This window comes from Microcebus murinus, chromosome X (assembly GCF_040939455.1).
Source record: "Microcebus murinus isolate Inina chromosome X, M.murinus_Inina_mat1.0, whole genome shotgun sequence".
NCBI lineage: Eukaryota > Metazoa > Chordata > Mammalia > Primates > Cheirogaleidae > Microcebus > Microcebus murinus.
The window spans coordinates 121,864,420-121,875,725 of NC_134136.1; the positions used below are offsets into that span (position 1 = coordinate 121,864,420).

The 11,306-nt window shown below is 43.4% G+C and overlaps 2 protein-coding genes across 4 annotated transcripts in view; one reads left to right on the forward strand and one right to left on the reverse strand.

Annotated features, from left to right (window-relative positions):
- ZNF182 (zinc finger protein 182) overlaps nt 1-3,181 on the reverse strand; it is a 46,125-nt gene extending 42,944 nt beyond the window's left edge. For 2 of the 3 annotated variants that reach the window (XR_012916030.1, XM_012738035.3), the window contains exons 1-3: nt 3,056-3,181; nt 2,663-2,844; nt 1,718-1,776 (exon numbers count right to left, since the gene is read on the reverse strand). Coding sequence is in view for 2 of the 3 variants with exons in the window: in XM_012738035.3 (XP_012593489.1) it covers nt 1,718-1,732 (15 nt within the window). In the remaining variant the exon portion in view is untranslated. The remainder of the gene's footprint in view (nt 1-1,717; nt 1,777-2,662; nt 2,845-3,055) is intronic. The other variant, XM_012738036.3, reaches the window with a different exon arrangement.
- A 5,284-nt stretch (nt 3,182-8,465) lies between these two features.
- LOC105856398 (sperm acrosome-associated protein 5) lies at nt 8,466-11,037 on the forward strand. The gene is made up of 4 exons (XM_012738103.2): nt 8,466-8,699; nt 9,128-9,286; nt 10,675-10,753; nt 10,858-11,037. Exons 1-4 carry the CDS (start codon nt 8,555-8,557, stop codon nt 10,952-10,954), a joined length of 480 nt encoding a protein of 159 aa, XP_012593557.1. The 5' UTR covers nt 8,466-8,554; the 3' UTR covers nt 10,955-11,037.
- The last annotated feature ends 269 nt before the right edge of the window (nt 11,038-11,306 follow it).

The following is an 11,306-nucleotide window of genomic DNA, read 5'->3' on the forward strand; positions in this document are numbered from 1 at the left end:
AGACACTTCATCAAAGAGGATATACAAAAAGTAAATAAGCATATATAAAGATGTTCAACATCTTTAGCCATTGGGAAATGCAAATTAAAACCATAATGATATACACTACTACATACTTGTTAGAATGACCAATGTAAAAAGTACTGACAATACCAAGTAGTAACAAAAATGTGGAACAATTGGAACTCATAAATTGCCAGGTGAAATGAAAAATGGTTCAACGCTTTGGACAATTTGGCAGATTCTTTAAAAGTTAAACGCATACTTACCATATGACCCAGCAATCTAATATTTTACTCGAGAGGAATGAAAAACGTGTGTTCACACAAAAACCTGTGTATGGTTCTTTAAAGTAGCTCTACTCCTAACTGCCAAAATCGGAAATAACACAAATGTCTTTCAACAGGTGAAATGGATAAATAACCTGTGGTATGTTTATACCATGGACTCAGCAATAAAAAAGAAAGAACTATTAACACATGAAAAATCTTGGATGAATCTCCAGGTAACTGTGCTGAGTGAAAACATAAATCCAATCCCAAAAGTTCACATACTGTATGATTCCATTTATATCCCATTCTTGAAATGACAAAAATTCCTGACACATAGAACAGATTAGTAGTTGCCAGGAGTTTAGGAATGGGTATGAGGGAGGAAGGATGGTGGAGGTGGCTATAAAAGGACAACTTGAGGATAACAACTTGTGATGATAGAGCTATTCTGTACTTGATTTTGATACTGTACTACAGTTCTGCAGGATGTTATTGGGGGAAACTAGGGAAAGGGTACACAGGATTTCTCTGTATTATTCTTTGAATTGCATGTAAATTAATCATCTTAAAAGGGAAAGGTTACCTAGCATATTATCCCACTTATATGACATTCTTGAAAAGACAAAACTATAGCAATACAGAATAGACCTCTGGTTGCCTGATGTTATAGGTGGGGAAGGATATGACTATAAAAGGGGTGGCACACAGGAGTTTGTTGGGATGATGAAACTATTATCTCCTATAGTTACACCAATCTATACATGTGTTAACATTTATCAACCTATACAATAGCAAAATCAATGTTACTATATGTTAATTTAAAAGATAAAAATTTAAAAAGTGAAAGAAAAAACATGGTGAACTATGGGTAGCTGAAGAACTTTGTCTCTTGGCCAAAAGAGAATTGAAAAGTCCAACTGAGAAAATTACTTCAGGAAAATTATTTGAAAGACAGGCAGGTTCCCTAAAAGATTTCATTTCCAAATTACATTTTGGCATGATATTTCCAGCTCACTGAGTAATGCTATAGGAAATATCTGCAGGAAACCAGGGACTACATTTATTACCATGCTGGAGTTGAAGACAATTCCACTATCCACATGAAGACCTTGCAAAGAAATGTCTTGAAGAGCAACTCCAGGAAAGCCTGACTTCCCCTGAGGGCTAGGTGTGCTTTCTCCTTATAAGTGAGGTGAACCAAGGTACCAGTTATGTTTCCCTTTAACCGTCAGAAGGCTCAAGGAGAAACTGACAGCTCAGTATTAATTAACATATCTGTTACACCCTAAGTCCTCCATGTGTCCACATTCTAACTTGGCCATGATCTGCTGCCTGTCATTTTCCCTGATCCTAATCCTTATTTACAAATAATTTCCTATTTTACAGCAAAGATCCTACATATCACATCCACAGTAAATTAATGAACAGACAGATAACATACATACCTGGAGTTTGGCCATTTCCTGCTCTTCTTGAGAAAAAGCAGAGATTCGTGAAGGCTGAGCTGGAACAAGTGGAGAAGAGTATATGAGAGCATATGAGGAGACCCCCTCAAGCTTTCAATGCACAAAATTATCTACCTAGAAATCCCCTCACACCAGCTGGCCATGAGGCCACTCTGTGGAAGAGTTTGAATAACCATGTGGTTTTAACAACCACCTGTGTATTCTTGACTCTTTTCTTTATGTGAATGCTGACAGCAAAAGGTTTTATATATAAATTATGTACTGACCCAGAAATTATATTTCTAGATATTTTCCTTAATAAAATAACCTATTATAATGTATCATAATTTCTCTGTAAATAACTTCACCTCAGCATTGACTTTAATAATGCCAAATTTAAACGATCCTATATGACCCATAATAAAGGATTAATAATAAGGAAATATAAGGGATGAAATGCTAAACAGCTGTTTAAAATGTTATATAGAACTGTACACTTACTATCTATGTACTTTGTGGCACATTTATCTAAATCTAAAGTTTAAAAACAGTATAGAAAAAAATTAAGCTGAATTACATTAAACTTCTAAATGAAAACAAAGTACGTTATAAAACTGCAGGAATCCATTTTAAAACTGTATGTTAAATGTTTAAAAGGCATACTCCTATACACAATAAAAATGTCTAAGAATGGGCATTTAAATGTGGGGGAGTAAAATTAGTTCCTTTTGATTTCCGTTTCCTCTATTTCCCAATTAATCTATAATTCAAATGTTATTTATTAAATGCCAAAAACTTAATTCTAAAACAATTATCTCAATGACGTTTTACCCCCAACTCCGTCAGAACCCAGCAGCGCCAGGCCCCGCCCACTTCTCCCAGGCCCCAAACTCTGGGCGAGGCCCGTGGTCAGGTGAGTACTCCCAGGTGTCTCTTCCTGCTCACCTCACTGGGGCCGTCTTGCCCAAGAGCCAGAAAGAGGCCTTCAGGTGCAGGTTCCCTTCAGCTGGAGCATTCACAACAGGCCCCTATCTCGGGGCTTGGGCAACAGAAGAGGGCAGAGGGAGGAGCGGGACACTCTACAGAAGGGCCTGAGAGGGATGCGCATGAACCCTTAGCGCAGGTCACTGTGATGGAAAATGTGTAAAAGTCAAAGTTTAATAAGCCCCATTCAATCCTGCCTAGCCCCGTAACTTTGGCCGGCACTGAGCCCCCAGACCCTCATTCACTGACCTCTCGGTCCCCCATCACTCACACCCTCAACTCCCCCTTCACTCATCCCCTAGAACTCCCCATCACTCAGGCCACGACCCCTAGCAATCGCCCCCTCAAACTCACTCTCTTGACATCAGATTTTCTGCTCCCCGATAAGAAGACCGTTACAAGAACTGGTCCGGACAAGACTTCCGCTTCGGGACCGACTCTGGCACCGCAGCCTAAAGGGCTGCAGCGGCCGGTTCTGCGCACGCTCAATGTCGCCTTTGAGACCGCGTCCGCCAATAGTCAATATGGGGCCGCGAAGGTGACCGGTCCCTGACGCAGGCGCAGAGGGAAGGTAGCCTCGCCGGTGACGTCACAGCCCTGAGGCGGGATAGTGGTGTCCACCGCTTATCTTTCCTTGGATTGCGGCTGCGGAGACTGGCTTTCCTAAGACTTCAGACACCAATTTTCTTATGGCGCGGCGGAGAGGGGAAGTGCCTAATTAAGGATTCTAGCAGGCGGCAATTTCATGTCTTGAACTTGCAGGGCAGCAACGGGGTTGCAGGTGTAATTGACAGCTGCGTGACAGAGTCTCTGTGAGCACAATTAGGAGGTAGGGAAAAGCCACTGGCTCCATCCAGTGGCTAAGGCTGGGAGTTTCCATAGTAACGTTTGAAGGATGAGAATGGTAGGTTGGTATGCAGACAGGCAAGTTGAAGAATAAATGAACGCTGGTATGGGACACACAGGCACACGCCCCAGGGGTGAAAGAGGTGTATTAAGTAGTGGCCAACAGGTTGCTTTCTCTGGCTGGGCAGAAACAGTGTCAGCGTGTTGGGAGTGTAGGAGGTGTGGGTAGGGTGGGGCAAGTGCTATAAGGCCTCTTCAACCAGAGATGGAGCTCATATTTCATTATGGACACAATGGGAAGCCATAGGAGGGATCAGATTTTTTAAAGATCAGTGTGAATAAATCGAGCATTATAAACGTTAAAAACACACGTATGTTTGACTTCTTTGTTTATTGCCTATCTTGCCTCACTAGAATATGACCTCCATGGGGATTTGCTTAAGCACCTCTTGTATGCCAGGTAGTGTTCTAGATTGAAAAGATAGCAGGGAAAAAACAGACACAAACAAACAAATATGATGGAGACCACCTGAGTTCAAACCCTCACCTACCAGCTGTGTGACCTAGGGTACAACTCTTAACTTCTCTGTGCTAAGTTTCCTCACTATAAAAGTGGGATGATAACAGGTGCCTACCTCGTTAGGGTTGTGGTAACAAATAAGTTGATAATTTTAAAGGGTTTAGAACAATGCGTGGCACATAAACATTTGTTTATTATTATTTAAATAAAATTTGATGTGTATATGTATAAAACTTTCTTAAATAAGAAGGAAAAAAATTAAAAGATGACTCTGGCTGCTTTGTGGAGAACAGACTGCAGAGGGCAAGGGTGGGAATAGGAAGACCAGTGAGGACACTACTGCCAAGGCACAGCACAGCAAGTGATATAACTCAATTATCTCGTGTGTGCCAGACACTGTGTGAAGCACATGACATGACCTGCCTCAGATAGTCACTACAACAGTCTTATGACCCCCACCTGTCAAATAAGGAAACTGAATTCCAGAGAGATTAAGTAATTTGCCCAAGGTCACGCAAGTTCCCAAGGTCAGATCCATAACTTCTACCCAATAGACTTCTGTTTATTCAATATCCTACAGAACTTCCAGAAGGCATCTAAGGAGCCCATTAAAACTAGCCAAGGAAGAGAGCTCCCTGGCAGACAAGGTAAAGAGAGAAAACTGCAACAACATGGATGGAACTGGAGAACATTATGTTAAATGAAATAAGCCAAGCACAGAAAGACTAATCTCGCATGTTTTTACTCATATGAGGGAGCTAAATTCTAAAATAATTGATCTCTTGAAGACAGAGAGTAGAATGATGGTTACCAGAGGCTGAGAAGGTTATAGGAAGAGGGGATAAAATGGGGATGGTTAATAGGTACAAAAATATATTTAGATAGTTAGACAGAATGAACAATATTTGATATCACAACAAAGTGACTATAGTCAACAATAAGTTATAGTATACTTTAAAATAATTAAAATAGTAGAATTGGAATGTTCCTAACACAAAGAAATAATAAATGCTTGAGGTGATGGATACCCCAATTACCCTGATTTGATTATTACACATTGTATGCCCATATCAAAACATCACATGTATCCTATAAATATATACAACTATTATATACCCATAATAATTAAAAATAAAAAAATATTTTAAAAAAGGGGAGAAAGCAACAGAGGAACTCAAGTCTTTTGCTCCTTAAAGTATCAATACCTCTTGGGTACAAACTTTGCCCACTGTCTCAATGCATTAGGAGGAGGGAAATGGAAAGAGCTGGACCTTTAGGGTCTGTCACAGTCTGGCCCTTCCATCTCCTAAATGTCATCCCCACTACCTTGTCCACACATACCTATACAAAGAGGGGAATCCTTTAGGGTTGGTAGGAATTGGGGTGTAGTAATTGCCAGCTCCAGAAATGTTTCTAAGTCAGTGATACAACCACTCAGAAACTGTCCCAGGGCCCACAGTGCACATGCACAAGCTATATGAGGCCAACTTTTCTGCTGCAGAGCCAAGACCCCCACACTCTATTGTGGGCATCCCACCATAAGTCCCTACAGGTACAATCTCCTCATTCAGTAGCCTAAGCAGCAGGTGGCTAGGTGAAGGGGTGCAGGAAGCTGACAGGTGGCTAGTCCCACCACAGAGTCTGCATGATGTGACACTCCCACCCAAAGACAATGAGAAAAGCCTCCCCCGCCCCCCTGGCTGGCGAGTCATCATTACAATTGCTCTTCAGACACATTGTATCAAAATTATGAAAGTACTGCCAATTGTGAGCAGTCATTTTGGGCCACCAGGCAGCAGGTGAAGTTGGCAGAGCAACAGCGCAGAAAGAGCCAGGTCTCTGGTGACCTCAGAGCCACCACACTAGCCCTGAATTGCTCATCTCTAAAAGAAGAATCCCCTTCCATCCTCTTGAAGCCACTGGTATTTGTGGTGGTGTTGGTATGTGCAGCCAAACTGAATCCTGACTTTTCTGTCTTAGTCACTGGGAGTGTCAGTGAGCAGGAGACACATGGGACTGGCGGGCAGTGAATAATGGTGACTGAAAGACAAACTGGGAGTGAATGGGGGCAAGAGGCAAAGGGTGACAGAATGGAGGTGAATGAGCAGCAGAATGGAGTGAATGTGGGACAGACAGAATGACTATGCATTTGATTGTGAATTAATTTGAGATTACAATGAGACTGAGTGAAAGGTGAGAAAAGGAGACACAATCTAAGTGATAAAAGGTGCAGTGGGAGCAGACCATGAATGAATGGGGCAATGAAAGGTGCCAAATGCAAATGGAGTTGATATGAGGGCTAAGGATGAGAGTGTGAATAAACACGACTTATGAGGCATGGTATGAGTAAAGAGAGGGGAGTTGGGGGAAAGTAGGAGTGAATGGGAGTAATGTGGGGCATGGAGGGAAGAATGGGGTGCAGGAGGGGCAGAAGAAGAGGGAATGGAGCTGAATACATGGTAGAGTGTAAACCAGGCCGCATTTGTTTGAGTTGGGGGTCCTTGGAGAGAGGAGAGTGATGGGAGGTGAGAGGGGCAGATTGGGACTAGATGGGATAGTGCAGGGTAGTGGTCCAGGAGCCCCAGGGGGAATCAGCAAGCATGAGTGGGCTGAAGAGCATGCATGAATGGAGGCACTGTCAGGCAGAGTGAGAGGAACGGAAGAGCAGGTGAGTAAAGGTGGGTATTGTGAGGCAGGGAGGGGACAAAGGTCACACGGCCAGGGGTGAGGACAGTGGGAAAATACAGAGCCCCATGTGAGTGAAAAGTGAGAATTCAAGGAAAAGTGTGACCAAATGGGGGTGCTGAGGGGCAGAGTGGAAACAACTAGACATGACTCAGGAGCAGAATTTGAGTGAGAAAGGATAACGGGTTACACTGGTAGTGGATTTCAATGAATGAGGTAATGAGAAGCAGAGTAAGAATACGTGGGGACAATGAAGAGAAAATGGGGACAGGATGGAGGTGACCAAGTGTACAGTGAGTGTATAAGGGGAACTTGAGCTAGTGTTTGGGAGGAATATGGGGTGGAGTTCTAGGAAATGGGGCTGATGTAGGCAGCATCTGAGAGAATAGAGGTGAAGAACGGGCAAAAAGGGAGTGAATGGGGGAGATAAGGAGGGCCCGAGTCAATAAACAAAGGGGCCACTTGAGAGTGAGCAGGAGTCATCTGATGTGGCAGCAGGAAGTGGAGGTGAAAGTAGGATATGAGTCTGAGAGCGAATGGACATGAAAAGGAATATCATGTGAACGAATTTGGGTAATGAGAAGTAGAAGTTTAGGGAATTAGGATAGCATGAGGCCGGGTATGAGTGAATATAAGTGGATGAGAGGTAGTGTAAATGAACACGGGACTAAAAGGTAGAATAAGAATGAAGGTGACAAAGCAGCTGAGTGTAAATATATATATACATATATGTATATATATATGTATGTAAATATATATATACATATATATGTGTATATATGATGTCATTTGTAATATGTAATGTGTCAAATGGGGCAGATTCCTCCAGCAAATTAGGATAGGACAGCACAGTAAGTGCAGCAAGGTAAACAAGGTGTCAAGGATGAGTGCTCTGATTTGAATGTGTCGCTTCCAAAATTCAGGTGTTAGAAACTTAATCCCCAATGCAACAGTGTTGAGAGGTGGGGTCTTGTGGGAGGTGTTTAGATCACGAGGGCTCCACCCTCAGGAAGGGATGAGTGCAACTATAAAAAGGACTTGCTGGAGTGGGTTTGTTCTTTCTTGTCCTTCTGCCTTCCACCATGTGAGGACACAGCAAGAAAGAATCACCAGATTCCAGCACCTTGATCTTGGACTTCAGAGCCACTAGAACTGTGAGGAAATAAATTTCTGTTATTTATAAAATACCCAATCTCAGGTATTCTGTCATAGCAACACAAACAGACTAAGACAATGGATTACTGGAAGTTATGAGGGGCCGAGAGCAAGGGCATTAGGCATATTTTGCAGAGCATGAGGAATCAGAGGTGGTAGCAGGCACAGTGTGGTGAACAGCACTGAATACTCAGCAGGAGGGTTAATAGAGGTAATGAGTGGCAGAGTGAGTGAAAATGGAGATAACCAGTGGTAGAACATGATTAACTAGAGGAGAGTGGGACAGTGTTAAAGAATGTAGGAGAACATGGGCCCAGTGTGAGGCCTAGTACCAGAGTCCTGTCTGTCCTTGTGTGTCCCTACCTCCTCTTTCCCTGCATCTCTTTGAGATAAATCTGGGGTCCCCCCCCTTTGTCTCCTTCCATTTCTGTGTATATATCAGTATCTTTCTTCTTCCTTGTGTATGTCTCTTGGTCTCTAACAGAGCTGGCACTGGGGAAAGTGGTGAGGTGCCCAGACCTGTGTTCCAGAATCTACCACGTAGACCTTTGCTCATAGAGCTCAGAGTTCCAGAATGTCCATAATTCTGAACACCACAGGGTGAGACTAGAGCAAGGTGTCAGCTAGGAGGGCTTTTGGGTGTCACAATGCAGGCCTGGGGCACTGTGGTAGTGACCTTGGCCGCGCTGATGGTTGCCACTGTGGATGCCAAGATCTATGAACGCTGCGAGCTGGCAACCAAGCTGGAGAAGGCAGGCCTTAATGGCTACAAGGGCTACAGCGTTGGAGACTGTGAGATTCTGGTTGCCCCAAGTCCCATCCATACCCTGAGCCACCCACCACATCCAGACCCAGGCCCCCCTTGCCATTTTTCACCTCTCTGAACCAGAGAATGATCCTTTTGGTCACTCACTGACTAACTGTGATGAATAGTTGAACTAACTCTAATGTCATCACCATCATTGCCTTCACAACCATCACCTCTATCTCTACTATCAACACCATCACTATAATTAATAGCATCACCACTATTATCACCATGAATACCATTGACATCACCAGCACTGATATCTCACCATAATCACCAACATCACCACAACCAAACCAAGATCATCATCCTCACAACTGAGATGACAACCATCCCTGTATTCCACCTCACCCTATCCTTCCCTATTCCCAGGCTCTGTGCTTATCTCCTAACTCCCTTCTCCCTGATCCAGGGCTGTGCATGGCTCACTATGAGAGTGGCTTTGACACCTCCTTCGTAGACCACAATCCTGATGGCAGCAGCGAATATGGCATTTTCCAGCTGAACTCTGCCTGGTGGTGTGACAATGGTGTCACACCCACCCAGAACCTTTGTCACATGGATTGTCGTGGTAAGATTATTCTAAGCCATAATCTCCTGCAACAAGCAGAAGAATGATGGGGAAAGGAGAAAAGTTGCCTTGGCTGTTAGAGACACAATCCTGTATCATTACTTAGACTACAGAGAGATTGTCTAGGTCGGGAGAACTCAGAGCTCCCAACCCTCACCCAGAATGGACACTGCAGTTTTCTAAGACTCGGGAAACAGAAAATTTAGCTCCATGTGGAATAGAGAGAGATATTGTCCTGATTTGGCATTGATGTTGTCCAGGCCCTGAGTAAAAATGATGTTTGGTATAGGAATGGAAACAAACTACCTCCATGCATAAATGAGAGGACTTTCCAGATAAGAGTGTGGTGTTGTTGAGGACAAAATAGAATAGCAGTTGAAGTTGTTCGGTGTTGGCTAAAATGATGGGTAAGGTTGTGCCAAGACAGGCCAAAATGGAGACTGGGGTTATTTGGGGCCAGCGCAAGAGGAGGTTGAAGTTGTCCAAGCTCTGCCAACATGACAGAAGAGGTCACTCAGGATTGGCCAGCTTGAAGGTTGAGTTTATCCAGGATAGGAATAATGAGGTTTTTTTCTCAATACTAGATAAAATTAAGGTTAGGTTATTCGGTTTGAGGTAGTCCAGGATCCACTAAAATGTAAGTTGATGTCCTGGACCAGTCAACATGGAGGTTGAAGTTATGTATACTGGTCAAAATGGCAGCTGAGGTTGTGAAGGACTGGTCAACACTGTGGTTGAGATCATTATAACTAGCCAAATGGCAGTTAAGGTCATCCTGGTCCAGCCAACATGGCAGTTGAGATCATATAGGACCAGGCACCATAGTAGCTGAGGTTGAACAGGACTAGCCAACATGGAGATTGAGATCATTTATAACCAGTCAAAATGGGAGTTGAATTTATCTAGGACCTGACGATATAGTGATTGAAGTCACCAGAACTGACCAACATGGCAAGTGAGTAGCTTTCCAATTAGCCAACATGGTGGTTCAGATGATGTTGGACCAGCCAGCATTGCAGTTGAGATCATTCACAACCAGACAAAATGACAGTTGAAGTCATTCAGAACTGGCCAACAGGGAGTTTGAGGTTGTCCAGGACCAGGCAATATGGAGATTGGGTTTATTCATAAACAGCCAACGTCATGTCATCCAGGTCAATTGAGGTCATCCAGGATCAGTCAGCATGAGTTAAGGTTGTATAGACCCAGCCAACATGGTGATTGAGTTAATACACAACCATCTGATGATAGAGTCAAGGTCATCCAGAATCAACCAATGTAGTGGTTGAGGTTATTCAACCCCAAGGAATCCAGAATCCCCGGGCCCTACATACACTGTCACACTGTCCTCAATGCACCAGATCACCATGTCCCTCTCTTCCCCCCAGACCTGCTCAATCGCCATATTCTGGATGACATCTTGTGTGCCAAGCGGGTTGTGTCGTCACATAACAGTATGACTGCCTGGTAAGTTCATGGGGATAGCCTGGACCATGGACAGCCAAGGATAATGGCACTGCCACCCCATCGACTTTTTCACTTCACCCTCCCTCCCTCCCTTCATTTCCCAGGGATTCTTGGAGCCGGCACTGTTCTGGCCATGATTTATCTGAATGGCTCAAAGGGTGTGATGTGTATGTGAAAACTGACCCGAAAATTAATTCATGACTCAGATTCCCAGAGACAGAGATTCAATTTTCTTTTCTTTCTTTTGTGTATTTAATAAAAGATAATATCTGTAAACAATGCAAGAGATGCTCTGATGCCTGACTTTCTTCATTTTTCCAATGCCTGGAGTTACCCCCATTCAATCACTTCCTCCATATATTCAAAGGTCTAAATACCAGATCATTTGGGGTAGGGCAGGAGGGGAGGATAGTGTAGTGATTAAGAGTGTATGTTCTCCTGGATTCAAGTACCATCTCTACCACTTACTAGCTGTGTAAGTGGAAGAGGCACTTAATTTCTCTGTGCCTCAGTTTCCTCATCTGTAAAATAGGGATAATAATGATAGTAACCA

Coding starts and splice junctions, on each gene's coding strand:
- LOC105856398 (XM_012738103.2), top strand. CDS start 8,555: ATGCAGGCCTGGGGCACTGTGGTAGTGACCTTGGCCGCGCTGATGGTT. Junction 8,700..9,127: donor GGGCTACAGCGTTGGAGACT/GTGAGATTCTGG, acceptor TCCCTGATCCAG/GGCTGTGCATGGCTCACTAT. Junction 10,754..10,857: donor CATAACAGTATGACTGCCTG/GTAAGTTCATGG, acceptor TTCATTTCCCAG/GGATTCTTGGAGCCGGCACT.